The sequence below is a fragment of the Desmodus rotundus genome, chromosome 3, assembly GCF_022682495.2.
Source record: "Desmodus rotundus isolate HL8 chromosome 3, HLdesRot8A.1, whole genome shotgun sequence".
In the NCBI taxonomy this organism is placed as follows: Eukaryota; Metazoa; Chordata; class Mammalia; order Chiroptera; family Phyllostomidae; genus Desmodus; species Desmodus rotundus.
Window position 1 is genome coordinate 151005580 of NC_071389.1, and position 17979 is coordinate 151023558.

Here is a 17979-nt window from a genome sequence, read left to right on the forward strand (position 1 = left end):
GCTCTCTACAAGAGAGAAAGCAAGTCTTCATCAAGAAATTAAATCAGCCCTGGCTGGTGTAGCTCAGTGGATTGAGTGCTGGCCTGCAAACCAAAGGGTCTCTGGTTTGATTCCCAGTCACGGCACATGCATGGGTTGTGGGCCAGGTCTCCAGTGGGGGGCGCAAGAGAAGCAACCATCTCTTTCTCCTTCCCTTCCCCTCTCTCTAAAAATAAATAAATATATTTTTTAAAAATTTAAAAAAAAGAAAAGAAATTAAATCAGCCAGCACCTTGAACTTGGACTTCTGAGCCTCCGGAAATGTGAGAAATCAATTCCTGTTGTTTATGTCACCCAGCCTATGGCATTTTGTTATGGCAGCCTAAACAGATTATGATACCTCTTTCCCACAGAGTCCATAGTTTGGAAACACTAAGTAATAGCCTACAATAACTGATACACCAGCTGCTTCTGTTATGTTTGTAAAGCACCCAGACAGACATTACTAATTAATCCCAGAACTCTTTCCTCCCAAACCTTTTCAACGTAACATTTCAGGCAGTCATTACCAATAATCTGAGTTTGAAAAAACAAATTAAAATTGATATGTTCTTTTTAAAAAATTTTATTTATTGATTTTAGAGAGAGAGAAGGGAGAGAGAGAGAAACACCAATTTAGTTGTTTCATTTATTTATGTTCCATTGGTTCTTGTATGTGCCCTAAGTGGAGATTGAACACTCAACCTTGGCAACACTCTAACCAATTGAGCTATGCAGCCTCGGCCTTGATGTACTGTTCTTATGTGACCTCCTAGACTACAGTAAACATTACACATTCCCACCTCTGAATCTTTGCTTCAGCCTGAAATAAACTCATCCTTCCTAGACCTTGTCCTGCCAAACTATCCAAATCCAATCCATCCTTCAAATATCTATGTATTCATTCTTTCAACAAAATTTAATGAATTCCTAGCATAGTACCTGACATATATTGTCAAATGAATCTGTTTCACATCACCTAATGCCTTGCACATAAATACTCAGTGAACATTTGTTCCCTGATTAAATATCAGCACGGTTCAGTTCCTTAGAACAATGGGATTAAGTATCACATATCAGGAGTTTCTGGGGTGGGAGTATGGTATACTGACTACTTGATCCTACCACTTAGGTGGATGACCCTAGGTAAAACACTGAATTATCTGTACCTCAGTCTATCATATGTAAAATGGGGGGGGCCCCCCGCAGGGCTACTATTTAAGGCTATTACTATTATAAACAGAAAACCTCTTAGCATAGTTTAAACACATTGTAAGCACCCAATAAATGGAAGCTGTTTTTATTTTTAGCTCCAGCTGACACTGAGACTGAGTTTTCTTCCAAGCATTTATTCTGTGTATAAGACATAAACCAAGAACACTTGGGACTTTGGTCCCTGAACAGGCCTTTTTTTTTTTTTTCTTTTTTTGCATGTCTTTTGTTTTTGGCCTCACTCTTAACTTACCCCAGGACCTTGAGCTCATCCAGCAGTTTGTAATTTATAAATCCTGACTAATTACACAGATATGTCTCCTTGGTGTTTGTGAAGCCCAGTGACTTATAGTTAAGTGCTTGGAGATCTTCACACAAAAGGCACCCAAGGGCAGGCACCAGACACTCTGTTCAGTCATAAAAACAAAATACTACAAAAAACTTGGGAAAAGAAGGCACCCAGGAAGAGCACATCAATCCTTAAACTGTAATCCCCTAATACAGAGACGGAGAGAGAGATCATTCAGAATGTCTCAGACTACTTGGAGGGTCCAGGACTGGGAGGAGGGCAGGATGCCCAAATCTTTGATGTGACTTGGTCTGTGGAAGGAGTGTGAATCTTTCACCTCTCCTAAATAAAAACGGGAGCAACAACATGCATTGTTATCCTGATTAATTCAAGCCAGTTAAAAGGCTTGGGCAAACTGGCCCCTGTAAGTGGCTTGTTTGTGAGTTGTGATCAGTCCTGCATTACGTCAGGCTTCCTTTCCACCTTCATTCTTCCACTGTCACCTCCTTCCTCCCACCCCCTCTCCACCTCCTCAGGCAATGGATCCTCTTCCTAGACCTAGAGGTCACTCTAGAGAAGCCCAGTCAAGGACTGTGAGTACTGGCCTGCCCGACACTGAAACCCTCAAGTTGGGGGCGGGAAAAAAATAGCGACGCACAACACGTAGCTTTTACAATGGCTGTCCCTGAGGTAGAAGCAAAGAAGAAACTGCTAGCACAGCTATTAGTTTCCGATCCCTTAAATGGCAGGCAGTGGAAGGTAGTGGCGAGAGCACCGCACTTAGAGCCAGGCAATCCTGGTGTTCCATCATCTCATAGCCGATATTTTAGACCAGTTCCTCAACAGTCCTGAGCTTCAGTTTCTTCCTCTGTAGAGTATGGAAACAATACTATCTACCTCAAAGGTTATTGTTAAAAGTAAAGGAGACAAACCATGTGAACTCGTTTGGACCACTGTAAAATATTACAAAGCGGGCGTTAAAACCGTAACCCCTCCCCTTCCCTCAGCAGCACACGTTACAAACCGGCAGCACCACTAAAACAGCCTGCCCCCTCCTAAGGGATCATGGGCCGTGAAGTCCTTTGATGGCCACACCCTCGCTTGCTGTCATGGAAATGGGAACTACTTCGCCCAGGATGCAGTATTGAGGCCGCTGCTACGACCGCCCTCTACTCCGCCCTCCTTGCGCTTAGGCTCTTGGGATATGTAGTCCCAAATCCATGCCTACTCGCCTGCAAAAGGCCACGGAAGAACCACAGACCCCAGAAGTCCTCGCGCTCACTCTTCTCCCTCCCCTCTCGGTGTCGGAGTGCTGTTTTTGTTGTTGGTGAAAGGTGAGGGAACAGCTGATCCGTCTGTGGGGTAAGAAACTTGGCCTAATTTGGGGAATCTTATGGGGAGCCACCCCACTTTCCAGTCTGTAAAAGGATAAGCTAAGGGGACTGCAAAAGGGGGATGCAGGAGCGTTTGGGTTTTAACACTTTCCGTACTGGAGAAGCCACCCCCACTATTCTGGGAGTTTTGGGTCTCAAGGGGGAACTGATCAAAGCGATGCCCCCTGATTGTTCTCACCTTCCTCTCTGTCCGCCCCTAAAAAGCTTGATACGCTTAAGGGATTTGGGAGGAGGGCAGCTGAAGTCTTTGCTCATTTTCCCCCATCTAAGACTTGGCCCTCACAAACCTTCCCTTTCCCCTTACCACCTCCACATCTCTCGCCAATCCAAAGGCCTTTACCACGTTAACTCGCTGGGGGAAAACCTTCCAGAGTGTAGAATGTCAAGGAACTCTAGAGCCTTGCAGAATGGGGTGATGGTACCACACCATGTGAACACCTCAGTCTGGCTACACACATACACCTTAGGTGCCCAGAGCTCTTTCAGGCCTGTGGAATATTTCCACCTATTAAGGATGTTATTTGTGGCAAGTGTTTGGGATTCCCCAGGCTTAAATCTTTGGGATAATTTCTCCCCCCTTAGAAAGCTAGAGAACTGTACTTGGAGAAAACATATGGACTTGTTTTAACTAGGGATTTTTAAAAGAGATGAAAATCCAAAGAAGCCTCTTTTCCTCAATTTAGTCTTTATTTTGGAAGTAAAACTTGCTCCTTTTGTAGAGCTGGCCCACCCTTCCTACTTAAAAGTTCCTACCCCCCTTACTTCATTTCAGCCTGATGTGGGTTTGTGATGCTTGGGGTACACATGACTAGTAGCTGTGGCTGATTGGAGGCAGTCAGCTGCGACTGACACAGGGTGAAGATTAGTGCACCAGAGAGGAGGGATGAGGAGTCTTCTTGACTCTTATTATATTTCCTCACCCCACCCCCATATTTTCCTATTACCTCTCCGCACCTAACTTGGGACACCTCTTCCTCTCAATTCATCCTATAGTGTGCCTCCAACTACCAATCCAAGCAGGTGGAGGAATTCAGCACTTAGAATTGAGACTAAGGGCAGCAGAGAGAAAATGGGGAGGGAAATACTGCAGCTTGGTTACTTACAGTCAAACCATGAAGAAAAGAATATATGTCATTTTCAAACTATCTCTTCCTTCCCTCCACATCATATATACATTTCCCCCTCTCAGGGCTCCTTTCTTCCCACCTTCCAGTCTGTCCTCTGCCCAGGGGTGGGGCTTTCCTGGCTCCAGGCCCCCACATTCCATCTCCCCACACCACCACGTTCCTGCTGAGTGTTTCACTCCACCCTTGTAGCTGCCGCCTCCAGAATTCTTGACTTCCTGAAATAATGAAGTTGAGGACAGAACCTGTCTTTCCTTATATTTTCCCTTTCCCTTTGTCTCTTAGATGAGAATGGAAGCTTTTTCTTTTCTTTTCTTTTTTTTTTTTTAATTCATGGGATTGGACAGCTCAGAGAAGAGGAGAGAATGTGAGCTCATGGGCCTGAGGGTTGGGCTATTGCCCTGCCCCAGCCATATTTTAGCCCTAAAGATGCAATCATTACTTTCAGAGATTAGTTGCTATTTTCAGGTGTCAGAGTCATTCCTGTGTACAGTTCGGTCAACAAAGCTCAAGCTCTGGAGTGCACAAGAAGACCTGCTCAGAATGAGGGGGCCCCACACCTCAGCTGGATTTTTTTTTAATCCTCACCCAAGCACTTTTTTTTTTTTTAAATTTATTTTAGAGAGAGGGGAAGGGAGGGAGAAAGACAGGGAGAGAAACATCGATTGGTCACCTTTCATAGGAGCTCTGACTAGGGACGAACCCTCAACCTGGGTATGTGCCCCAACTGGGAATCAAACCTGTGACCCTTCGATTTGCGGGATAATGCCCAGCCAACTGAGCCATACTGGCCAGGGCTTCCCACCTTCTTGGGTGGGGGATTTTTAAATTCAAGAGCCAGAAGATGTGGGGGATGGGATGCGGACATGGACGCTGAAGAATTGGGAATCCTAAAGGATGTTAAGAGGTGGAAAGGGAGGGACTGAGGGGGGCAGAGCCTAGAATCCTGAGACTTGATTAGTGGGGCAGCGAAAAGGGAGCAGAAATTACAGAGATCTTAACTCGAGGAAGAGTTATAACTTAGAGTGGGTATAGTGTGAGGACGGAGACTGACATGGAAGGCCAGACTCATGTCCTGCAGACTAAGAATGCCATCTCTAAAGGACCCTATGACCCTCAGGGAATGGATGCTAAATATGACTTCATCTCCAGGTATAGTGGCAGCAGTTGTGGGTAGCAGGAGATGGAGTTGAGGAGGAAAACTGGAGTGGAGGGACTTTAGGATATTAACCCTTTGTTTCACAGGAGGACACATATCTCAAGGGAAGAATGGAAGAATCATCCATAAGCCGGGCACCATCTCGGGGTGGAGTCAGCTTTCTGAATGTGGCCCGGACCTACATCCCCAACACCAAGGTGGAATGTCACTACACCCTTCCCCCAGGCACCGTGCCCAGTGCCAGTGACTGGATTGGCATCTTCAAGGTATACCTGGAACCCCTTTTGGCTCAAGTTTATGTGCCATGAGTTGGTTGGAATAAGGAGAATGACTGGGTTCTTGGATTGTCAACCTCATGTTGATAAAGAAGGATAAAGATGTCACAGATTACAGAGGCCATCTATATAAGCAAGGCTCATCATCGTGTCCCCATCTTAGCCTTGCTCTCTTAAGATTTTATTTATTTTATTTTTAGATAGAGGGGAAGGGAGGGAGAAAGAGAGGGGGAGAAACATCAGTGTTTGGTTGCCTCTCATGCACCCCCTACCGGGGATCTGGCCCTTACCCCAGGCATGTACCCTGACTGGGAATCGAACCAGCAGCCCTGTGGTTTGCAGGCTGGCACACAATCCACAGAGCCACACCAGCCAGGGCAGCCTTGTTCTCTTTCACACATTAATGCCCTCCCACTTTCCTGTCTGTCATCATCCTTGCCACTGTAACACCATCCTATCTCCTCCCCATTCAATTCCTCAGCCCTTTCTACCATCTATAGCTAGTAGTTCCATTACCATACCCCTCTCTCTCCTTGGACTTTCACAGGTGGAGGCTGCCTGTGTTCGGGATTACCACACGTTTGTATGGTCTTCGGTGCCTGAAAGTGCAGCTGATGGCTCCCTTGTCCATGCTAGTGTCCAGTTCCAAGGTACAAGGGAAGATAGAGAACCAGGAGGGAGAAGTCAAAGGGATAGAGGTTTGGAAAAAGGAAGTGAGCTCAGAAACATAAAAGGCACAGAGAACAAGGAAAAATAAGTGCAAGTAAATAAAATAAGAAATATATCCAACAGGCTCAGCAGACAAAGGGTTATCACAGAGTCGAGGACTCAGACATGGAAGGAACTGTAGAGTGCAACTAATGCCACCTCCTGCCGAGAGAAGGAAGAACTAGGGGGTCGGGGAGAGGAAAAGGTAGTGTCACACATTGAGAAGAAGGTGGTCATTAGATTCTAAAAAACCTGGGTTCAAGTATCAGTTCTAATACTTATAAGCTGTTTGACACTGGGCAGATTACTTAAACTCTGTGTGTCTGTTATCTTAACATTAAAAGGGGATACCTAGTTTATAGGGAAAATAAAAGGATTTTAAATGATATAGGGAAAACTGTTAGCACAGTGTCTGGTACATGGTGGGCACTCAATAAATAGTAACTGACATCCTCATCATCATTATTAAAGAGAATAGGTTTGAAAAAGAGAAGGAAAGGACTAGGCATTAAGGAGGAGAAGAGTATCCCAAGGCACAGAAATAGCCTATGGAAGGTGGAAAGGAGAGAAAACGAATATGGAACAGTGAGCAAGGGCCAGAGTCAAAGAGAGCAGATAACAAAATACACCAAGGGGACCAGCTGAGCACTGGAGGGCCTGGGATCACACTGGGGTCCTGGGTCCATTCTTCTTCCCACAGCCAGCTACTTGCCCAAACCGGGAGCCCAGCTCTACCAGTTTCGATATGTGAATCGCCAGGGCCGGGTATGTGGGCAGAGCCCCCCTTTCCAGTTTCGAGAGCCAAGGCCCATGGATGAACTGGTGACTCTTGAGGAGACTGATGGTGGCTCTGACATCTTGCTGGTTGTCCCCAAGGCAACTGTGCTGCAGGTGAGAACAGAGCTGCTCCTAGGCACAGGAGTGGGAAGACAGCATTGCAGGGGGCCCCTTCCCACTGCACCTGCCCCTCAGCTGTAGCTTCAGCTGGAGATATCGCTGGGAGTTATACAAAGTCTTGCCTTCAAGAAAGTCTCAATCTAACACTGACAGACACAAACATGTAGGACAGGGAAGCAAGCCTCCACAAGCCAATGTTACTCAAGATTTCGTAAGAACTCTCTGAGTGTTCCTTTTTCAAGTGCTACGTCCTGCCCTAGCCCATAGAAGGAGATGCAAAGGGTAGAGGGAGGCCACTCCTGGGAAAGAATTGACCAGAGGAAGGGGAGGATGAGACCCACTTCTAGGACAGGTGAGGAGCGAGAACAGATAGGTAGGGCCCCAGACCTGCACCGCCAGGTACTGGAGGCACTACCCCCATGTGGCTCTTGAGCACTTGAAATGTGACTGGTCCAAATTGAAATATACTGTGTGGGTAAAGTACTGACCAGATTTTGAAGACCTAATATTAAAAAAAACAGTGTAAAAGATTTACATAATTTTTTATTGATTACATGTTGAAATAATATTTTGGATAGACTGAGTTAGATAAAATATTGTTAAAATTAATTTCACCTGTTTCTTATCAGTACTTCTGTTAAGTGTCTGTTTGAAAATTTTAAATGATATATGTGGCTTATATTACTTTTCTATTGGACAAAATAGAGAAGGATTGAGGAGTAAAGGCAGATGTTAGCAAGGAAGACTTCCTGAAGAAAGGTAAGGACTCTCACATCCTTTGAGCTAGGTGGGGAGGAAGTACACTCCCCAGACAAGAAGACAGGCCTGAGGAAGGCTCAGAAGAGGAGAATGAGTAGATTGCCTTTGATTTAGATAAAGTCCAGCACTCTAGAACCCTCTAAACACATGGAATCAACACAAGAATAGAAAGAAGATGTTTATATCTTACATTATTTGGAGATGTGTAAGCTCCTGCACCGTGTTGTGTTTTTACATTCATCTTCTCTTTACAATTATCTTACAACAACCCACGCTAAGGGATCACTTCACAGAGGAGGACACAGAGATTCTGAGAAGTTAAGTCACTTGTTGAGTTATATAGCTCATAAAAATTGTATTAGAGATTTCAACCCAGTTCCTGACTCCAGAACCAACAGGTTAAAAATAGGGGAGCAATCTCTCGTCTGTGTGGATTGAGAAAGACTTCCACCAGACAGGGGAGTCCTGCAGTTGCCGAGCCAAGGAGGTGTCAGCCCACCGGTGGGAAGACGTAAAAGAGGGGTGGGCAGTTAAGCATGCTGGGAGCTGGTGTCTGGTGGATAGTGGGCAGGTTTCAGTAACCACATCAGCTTAACTCTTTGTATCCTCTGCTGATGTAACTTCCCAACCCTGAAGAGTGTTGGGAATGGGACCTTGGAATGGGTGCTTCACTAGCACACCCCTTTCTCATCCTGCCCCGCTGTAGAACCAGCTGGATGAGAGCCAGCAAGAGAGGAATGATCTGATGCAGCTGAAACTGCAGTTGGAGGGGCAGGTCACGGAGCTGAGGAGCCGAGTACAGGAGCTTGAAGCAGCTCTAGCAACTGCCAGGCAGGAGCATGCAGAACTGACAGAGCAATATAAGGTGGGATTTGGGCTGGCGGTGGGACGGGGCCTGGCTGCTCACCCAAAATCTGAACACAGTGAAGAGGGTGAAGGGGAGGTGTTAGTGGGTGTTTAAGATGGTTCTGCAATCAAAGAAACAGGTTTAAGGTGTAATAAGTGGGATTTAACTTGATAGATACGAGACATGTCTCAGATTTGTAAAAGAGTCAGTTCTCTGAACACATGAATGCTGAGGTAGGGTGTAATCACTGGTGAGGGAATTTTCCTTTAGTTTCCTTTTCAAGGAAGTTTGCTAGATATGGGCATGGGAACAGACCCTGGTATGCTCCTCCTAAGACTCTTTGAGATGAGTCTCAACTTTTCTCTTCTTCTGGGGAATCTTAATTCCAGGGGCTTTCCCGGTCCCATGGGGAACTCACAGAAGAGAGGGACATCTTGAGCCGGCAACAGGGAGACCATGTGGCCCATATCCTGGAACTGGAAGATGACATCCAGACCATCACTGAGAAAGTGCTGACGAAGGAGGTTGAACTGGACAGGTGAGGGGACCTCTTCTGCAGCATTACTTCCTGTCATTTCCGGTGACCCTGGAACTCCAGCCTCCTGTTTCAGGCAGGAAAGCCTGCTGTCTCAGGTGGTTTGTCTTTCCTTTCTCAACCTCACTTAGGGTATTTCAGTTACTAAGGATATCGTTTTCTGCCCTCACTCTCATTTTTTTCTAACTTACTCAGTATTTCTCACCTTTAGAAGTTATCGTAGTTACCATTTAATGTGGAGCAAAGGCTGAGCAGGAGCTAGGCGTAGAGGACTTGAAAAAAAGAGAATGGATAGAACAGTCAACACAAGATAAGAGAGGATGGATTTCAGATTTTACCACAGCAAAGAATAAGATTAGACTTTGTTCTCACTGTTAGGAAATGTTAGAACTGGTGATCCATGAGTGTTGTGAAAACTCTCCCCTGGAAAAAGAACAGTGTGTTGATTTTTAGCATTGGGAGAAATGCAGGCAGGGTGTTTAAGAGGGTGTGTAAGAGATCACTGCCTCAGGAGGCAGCCTGTCCTTTCACTCTCAGACATTTCGCTATCAGACAGCTAGCATTTTCCTATCTCTAGTGTTGATCCAAGCTACCGTCCTCTAACTTTCACCCTTTGGTCCTGTTTAGACCTCTGGGGTCCTGGGTAGTTGGGGCTTAGAACTTAGCTCGGGAATTTGAGCATCCCAAAGAGAAGTGGAGGTCTGGGCCTAGAGGAGCACTGGTAGAAGAGGTCAAGACAGAAGTTCAAGCCCTTCATTCATTCTCTGGTGACCAGTCAGCTATCGGATATTCCGTCCCCCCCATTCACAGGGTTAGAGACACAGTGAAGGCCCTGACGCGGGAACAAGAGAAGCTCCTTGGGCAACTAAAGGAAGTGCAAGCAGACAAGGAGCAAAGCGAGGTAAGGGCTCAGGGTCGGTTTTCTTTCTGAGTTGTTCATTCAGTGTTTATTGAGTTCCTTCTGAGTGCTGGGCACCAAAGGTAAAATGTAAAGATAACATTAAAATGTAAGGAAACATTATGTATGCTCTCCTAGGGAACATTAAGTCATATACACAAATCAGGATTAGTCAAAAGGGAATATGACCAGTATCAACAGAGAAGTGTAATAAAGTGTTATGCTCCACAGAGGTGAATGGGAGCACATCTTGTTAGGGACCTCAGAAAGGACTTAAAAAAAAAAAAAGATTTTGCTTATTTATTTTTAGAGAAAGGGGAAGGGAGGGGAAAAGAGAGGGAGAGAAACATGTATGTGTGGTTGCCTCTCACAGGCCCCCAACCAGAGACCTGGTCTTCAGCCCAGGCATGTGCCCTGACTGGGAATTGAACTGGCAACCCCTTAGTTTGCAGGCCAGTGCTTAATCCACTGAGCCACACCAGCCAGGGCTAGAAAGGACTTTTAAAGCAGGAGGCATAGCCCTGGCTGGTGTGGCTCAGTGGATTGAGTGCAGGCCTGTGAACCAAAGGATCGTTGGTTCGATTTCCACTCAGGACACATGCCTGGGTGGCAGGTCAGGTCCCCAATAGGGGATGCATGAGAGACAACCACACATTGATGTTTCTGTCCTTCTCTTTCTCCCTCCCTTCCCTGTTCTCTACAAATGAATAAATAAAATCTTTTTAAAAATAAAAGTAAAAGGGGGACTTAAACTAGCTAAGTATTTCTTAACTTTTTTAGCAGCAGAACCCTTTCTTCCCTGTCCTCCAATGAAGTTTTTAAATCTTAAGTGGAGCCTCACTGAATAAATAAAAGCAATATTTTATTATTATAAATTTATTTTTATAAATTCAAATGTATAACATTTATATACAAGGTAATGAAAGCAATTAGGTATTTTAGTGAACCAAACTTTGAAACTGGAGGTTCTGATGGCTCTTCTGTCAGCCCCAGCAGCTGATGCAGTTCTGTACTTTGTTTAGTTGTACAGCATTGAGAACACCTTGAGTCACACACAAGTAGGTGCAAATCGATAGCAGTTTTTAAACTGTCCACCTTGCACTCTCATTTTGCTCTTTATTTCAATTAGAAAATGCAATAGAAACTTTATTCTGAGGTTTGCACAGAAGTGAACTAACCTGGAAGGACAAGTCAGGGGATTAGTGACCTCCAATGTGTTAACCCTGTGAGTTTGTGCATTTTTCACATAACTTTTAATATTTTTAAATATTTGAAGTTTAAATCAAGTATTTGCAGAATCTCTAAATCGCATCCTCAGAACCCTAGGCTTCTGTGGAAGATTGTTTTCGAACCATTTGCTCGGCAATGAAGAATAGGTAGAATTTGAGTAGACGGAGGTAAAGGGAGACCATTCCAGGTACAGGTGAAAACATGAGCAAAGGCTTAGAGTCCAGAACAGTCAGGGCAGTTGAATGTGTGGGTGAAGAGATTGAGATGAGCCCTGGTCAGATTGTGGACAGTCTTGAGTTTAATCTTTATTCCGTAAGCAGTGAGAGGCTCTGATGATTTTTGAGTAGGTGACACGTACTCAAAGAAGATTAATCTGATTGCCTTGTGGAAAATGAGCTAGTTGTGAGGTTTTTCAGTAGTCCAAGCAAGAAATGACCAGAGCCTGAGCTAACCTGATTGTGGCAATAGTCAAAAAGAGAAAATGGCTGTGAACAAGACAGGGGATGGAGAAGCAATAGGCTTTTCTGTAGGCTGCTAGAAAGAGAACAGAGTCAAGTATGGCACCAGGGTATCCAGCTTGAGTGACTTGGAAATTAGTTTGAACCATGGACAGAAATAAGAGTGGAAAGACCTAGGGTAGAATGGGAGGTAGAACATACTGAGTTTTCGGGGCCTTGAGGACATCTAGACTGAGTTTTGACCTAAAAGAAAAACTGGGGAAGCAGAAATGGGACATGGGAGACCTGGATTTATGTAAGACCCCAGGATGTGACCCTGGATATCTCACTTTCAGAGCTGGAGACCAGGTTCAGGATTGAGTCGCTTTGAGCTGAGAATCCAAGATGAGCTGGCAATGGCTAAATGCCTGAGTTCGTGTTAAATCTGAGAAGTGGAACCTTGACCTCTCTTATCACAGTGGTTTACCTCCCTGGCCACCCCCAAATACATATTCCCCTTTCCTTACCTACTCTCCATCTCCATCAGGCTGAACTCCAAATGGCACAACAGGAGAATTGTCGCTTGAATTTGGAGCTGCAAGAGGCCAAGGGCCGGCAGGAGGAGCAGGGTGCTCAGACCCAGCGTCTGAAAGACAAGGTGGCTCAGATGAAGGACACTCTAGGCCAGGCCCAGCAGCGGCTAGTGAGTGAAACCCCTAGGCAACAAGAAGTAGAGAAAGTTCCAAGGACTAATTGTAGAAGTCTGGGAAAAGACACGGCTAAAGACTAACAACCCAATCCTGAGTCCTAATGCAGTTTGGGGAGGAGGGAGCCTGGTTACTAGCTTCCTAGTTCACAGTGACTCACTGGGAGCCCTAATCTCTATCTCTTCCTTTCTTCTGAGGCTGAACTGGAGCCCCTGAAGGAGCAGCTTCGAGGGGCCCAGGAGCTCGCAGCCTCAAGCCAGCAGAAAGCTGCCCTTCTTGGGGAGGAGTTGGCCAGCGCAGCGGGAGCCAGGGACCGCACCATAGCTGAGCTACACCGCAGCCGCCTGGAAGTGGCAGGAGTCAATGGCAGGCTGGCTGAGCTCAGTCTGCATTTGAAGGAGGAAAAAAGCCAGTGGAGCAAGGAGCGGACGGGGATGCTGCAGAGTATTGAGGTAGAGGGATGGGGGAACCTAGCAGGCTCATGGCCACTGCCCCCACCTCTGCATGGTCAGATCTCCTAGGAGGAGAGAGAGGGAGGAATGGATACCTCCCAAGACAGAGGTGGGTGGGGCTGTAAGGGAGGAACACTTCCCTGTGCAGGCATGACCCATACCTACATAGAGTGTTCCCAACCCTCATCTCCGTAGCACCTTCCTTGGTTACCATCGTGATTCAAAAATATTTACTGTCCTAGGCACCAGATCCTGCCCTAATACCCATTACTGACTAGCAAGGCGCCTTGCTTTTAGGTCCCTTCCTTTATTCACAGGTTACGGGGAATGGGGAAGGCAAGAAGGGGAAATTGCTCCCAAATGATTCAGTTGAATAAAGAAAGGGTCAAAGTAAGGGATGGTGCCATTGCCAATGGCATCCCTTTTCCCTCATCCTCCCATTTTCCTTTGTGGTCAACTCCCAGGCAGAGAAGGACAAGATCCTGAAGCTGAGCGCAGAGATACTTCGGCTGGAAAAGGCAGTTCAGGAGGAGAGGACCCAGAATCAAGTGCTCAAGACTGAACTAGCCCAAGAAAAGGATTCTAGCCTGGTAAGGTGCCCAGCTACCCATGAGCCCTGGGCCTATAGTCTCCTGAGGCCAGTGCCCCTCCCGCTACCTGAAGTGTGAGCTCAGAAATGTGTGGTGCTCTTATATGTTGGTGACATCTCACTTGCACACCTCCCAGGCCTCATTGATTTGAACTATACAGTGTCCCTTTCTGCACTCGGGGCACACATTCTGGGCCTAATAGTGATGACTTAGGAGAATTACAGAGTGCCCCTGCTATGCCCCTGCAGCCCAGCCCGGGTCATCCAGGTCCACATTCAAGAGCCAGAGATTGAATCTCCTGTGGCCAAGAAAAAGGGCTCACGGAAAAAGTGTTGGGGCAAGAAAAGAACGAAGGCCCAGAGAGACATGATTCTAGATTGTTGGGTTGAAGTCCCAGAGCCCAGGTTTTCTGGGGTACCTTCTAGGCTCCAGATTCGATTCGGCCCTTTTCCCTCAGGTGCAGTTGTCAGAGAGTAAGCGAGAACTGACAGAGCTGCGGTCAGCCTTGCGTGTGCTCCAGAAGGAAAAGGAGCAATTGCAGGAGGAGAAGCAGGTGAGAACCTGTAACTCAGGCCCCCCTGGTAGCCGGAATTGAGGGCTAGAAACTTTGTGGCTTCTTGTCATCCCTTGGTTTAGAACCTGGTATCTCCATGAGGGCCCAGAGGATAAAAATGGGAATGCACTCAGCTGATCTGGCAGGATGGGATGATTGCTGGAGGAAGGGAAGGATGTAGGGGGTGAAGGAGGGCCCTTGGGAGGGGGAAGGGTGGATCTATCTTAAGCTGCTCCTCCATTGGTGAAGGTGTCTAATCCACGGGAGCTCATCTTGAATGTAAGAGTAGGTTCTACCAGTCAGCAAGGTTGGCATCTTCCCAGCCTCTTGCACCTCTTTCCTCCCCAACACCAGGAACTGCTAGAGTACATGAGAAAGCTGGAGGCCCGCCTTGAGAAGGTGGCAGATGAGAAGTGGAATGAGGACGCTGCCACAGAGGATGAGGAGGCAGCTGCAGGGCTGAGTCTGTACACCCCCAATCTTGTGACACCTCTTCCCTGCTCCACCTTTCCCTGTTGGGGAAAGCTCCATGTGACCCCTCTGGGAGCTGCCTCTGCCTTCTGTGTTTTGCCTTTTCCCTTCCCACACTCTGGCCCCTGTCTAATTTAACTGTGTCCTTTATCCAAAGGAATCAGAGCTGATCCAGCCCTCTAACAACATATCCTTCTTTCTCTGCCCACTCCCTCACCTACAGGCTGCCCAGCAACTCTGACAGACTCAGAGGATGAGTCCCCAGAAGACATGAGGCTCCCACCCTATGGCCTATGTGAGCGTGGAGACCCAGGCTCTTCTCCTGCTGGGCCACGAGAGGCTTCTCCCCTAGTCGTCATCAGCCAGCCAGCACCTATTGCTCCCCACCTCTCAGGGCCAGCTGAGGACAGTAGCTCTGACTCGGTGAGCAGTGAGGAAAGACAGAGCAGGGGCAGGAAGGAGGGGGCAGGGCCAAGCCCAAGTGGCCCAGCCTCCAGAACAGAAAGACTTAGACATACAGGGCTCTCATTTATTCTTGGGGGAGAGGAGACAGGCCCAGCACTCTTCAAGGCCACCCAATGGACACTACCCCAAAACCCAATTGCCTCAGTACTGCCACCCCTACTCCGCACACTCGCTCTTTTCTTATCCGCCAACTCCCTTCAAAACACTTTTCCTACCCCACTCTTACTATAGCCCCCTGTTCTCTGTTCCGACCTGGACTGCCCTTCCTTTACCTGTCCCAGTGTGGTACTCCCCCATCTCAGAATACTACCCCAAAGCCCAACCTATCTATCTCTTTGGTGCCCAGGAAGCTGAAGATGAGAAGTCAGTCCTGATGGCAGCTGTGCAGAGTGGGGGTGAAGAGGCCAACCTGCTGCTTCCTGAACTGGGCAGTGCCTTCTATGACATGGCCAGGTGAGCACAAAAAGGGGAGGACAGGAGGGAGGTGGTAGAATGCCAGCAGAAAAGGCATCCAGGTGAGTAGTGCCCCTGCCCTTCCCCCAACCTCTCCCTTCTTGGTCCTCGCCAAGAAAAGGAGACATAGATGTGGTTGACGCAAAATTACCCACTACTATAAATCCCAGGTGCCTTCAGGTAATCCCTTCTCTTAGCCTATCAACACATGTGCACTCAGAGGCCCTGCCTTTAACTGGCTTCTGCCGTTCTAGCACCATCTTCCATGGAGCCCACATTGCCCTGCTTCCCCTCTCTCCTGCCCCTACCCCTTCCCCACCCACCAGGTAGGTACCTAGGCTCCATAGGGGGAGGAAGGGAAGTAAGTGACCAAACCCCCAGGGACAAAACAGAGGAGACTGGGATTCAGCATCCGTCAGGCCACCCTGAGATGCTGCCTCTCTTTCCTGACTTCCCTGGGGGACCCTTTGAGTGGTGAAGCCCCAGGGGTGGGAGATTCAGGTATCAGATTGCCCCCTCTGCCTGCCTTTTCCTCTGCAGGTCAAGAGGGAAAGGCAGAGGGAAGAGAGGTTTTATCACTAGTCCCCAGCTTTGCCTGGATGTGAGGTGGACTCAGGGCAGGGTGGGGGTGATGTTATCATCTTTCTTGGCTGCATAAGGAAGATGAAGGACGATGTCAGACTCATTTTCAGCCTCATTAGGCAGCAGACGGAGATGGAGGGAGGAGAGCAGGAGGTTGGGGGATGGGCTCTGCATTATAGGGACCAGCAGGGACTAAAGAAGGAGGGCACAGGGATCTGGGAAACTAAGGCCTCCAGCACTGTGGGGAGAAAGATGCTGAGGAAGAAGCGAGGAGAGAGAACCTCCAGGATGCTTTATTAGGAACAGGGGAATCTGGGGACCCAGATGCATGGGTCCCTCTCCCTGAGGTCTGCAAGTCAAGAAGGCAACAGAGCTCACTGACTCTCCTTTCCCCTCTGTCTCTCTGTAGTGGCTTTGCAGTGGGTCCCTTGTCAGAGACTGGCACTGGGGGCCCTGCCACACCCCCATGGAAGGAGTGCCCTATTTGTAAGGAGCGCTTCCCAGCTGAGAGTGATAAGGATATCCTGGAGGATCACATGGATGGACACTTCTTCTTCAGCACCCAGGACCCCTTCACCTTTGAGTGATCTTACCTCTCCCTAGTACAAGCACACACTTACACACATGTACACACTCACACAGACACACATTTAGGTCCCATGCCTCTTTTCCAACACAATGTGCTCCATGATGTTCTGTTCCCTAAGAACCACTCCTGTGTGCCGTTTTTATCCCAAGCTCTCCAACCTCATCCTCTCCTGCCCAGCTCTTTTATCCAGGCACACGTCCTTCGTGGAAGCAGTGGCTGAATTTACCCCCTGAAAGCAGTTTTGGAGGAACCAGGATAGAGGCGGCCTTCCCCAGGAGGAATAGAATCAGCCCCTCCTAGCCCCAGTCGCTTCTGTCACTCACGCCAGCCACCACACGGACCACCACCACTGCACGCACACACACACACATGCAGTCTCTGGTGCCCCAAAGCCAATCCCTGGAGCACCCTACCCTCTCTTATTTGGGGTCTGCGTTTGTTCCCCTGAGCTGCCTCTGGGGTCTGCATTGAGGCAGCAGCATGGACATCATGACCTCTTCAGGTCTCTCAGTTCTGAGTGTCAGTGGTTTCTCTTACTGCCCCCCCATCCCCCATTGCCTTCTGCACCCCACCCCAGCCTTTTTCCATAACATTAGATAAGTTTGGAGGTTTCTTTTGTATTGTTGAGGTTTTCTGTACTCTCTCCAGCCCTTCCCGGCCACCACCCTTCAGTGTCCTCACATGGAAAGAAACAATGCATTGTGCCTTCTGTGAGGGGTGGGGGAACAAATGGTCCCGGGTTCCCCATTTCCAAGCCCTTCTTCCCTCCCCAGGTTTCCCCACAGCAATAAGAGCTTTCCTCCCAATATCCCTTCCCCACCTGTAGTTTGGACAAATATATTTATATGGTATGTACAACTCTTCTAATAAAATGTGTTCTTATCATGAGGTGTGACTAGAGCAAAAAACATCTAGGCATCTGGCTCTTAGACCTTGGTGGAGGGGCAAGGCAGGGAGGGGACTCCAGGTAGCTTTATCCCATTATGCCTCCTGCTGTGCTGGCCACCAGTGGGAAGAGAAGGGAGGAACCTTTGTCTCAGGTGGAGGTCTGGCTTGGGGAGCATTGCAGTAGGGGAGGGAGCAAAACTGTGGGTCAGCATCTTGGGGTTTAGTCTCAGTGGGACTCAGTACAGGGCCAGAGTAATGCCTTAGAAGGCAAGGGAGGGTTCCGCCACTCAGACCTTCACCCTCTACAGCAGCCATCACTGTACGTTGGGCCAAAGGACAGGCATTCCTCCTGTCAAGAGTGCACACCTTTGATACCTGCTTCATAAAAAATTCCCTAAACCTCATACCTCTAAAGACTATTTGATACTCTTCCCATCTCTTCCTCCC

At 47.8% G+C, this 17979-nt stretch overlaps 1 protein-coding gene across 1 annotated transcript; it reads left to right on the forward strand.

Moving 5' to 3' along the window:
- The first annotated feature begins 2743 nt into the window (after window positions 1-2743).
- On the forward strand, window positions 2744-17532 carry CALCOCO1 (calcium binding and coiled-coil domain 1). The gene is made up of 15 exons (XM_024575522.3): window positions 2744-2881; window positions 5283-5462; window positions 6019-6121; window positions 6880-7070; window positions 8542-8700; window positions 9072-9220; window positions 10028-10118; window positions 12330-12485; window positions 12687-12941; window positions 13406-13531; window positions 13989-14084; window positions 14439-14547; window positions 14779-14978; window positions 15367-15473; window positions 16465-17532. Exons 2-15 carry the CDS (start codon window positions 5307-5309, stop codon window positions 16640-16642), a joined length of 2076 nt encoding a protein of 691 aa, XP_024431290.1. The 5' UTR covers window positions 2744-2881; window positions 5283-5306; the 3' UTR covers window positions 16643-17532.
- The last annotated feature ends 447 nt before the right edge of the window (window positions 17533-17979 follow it).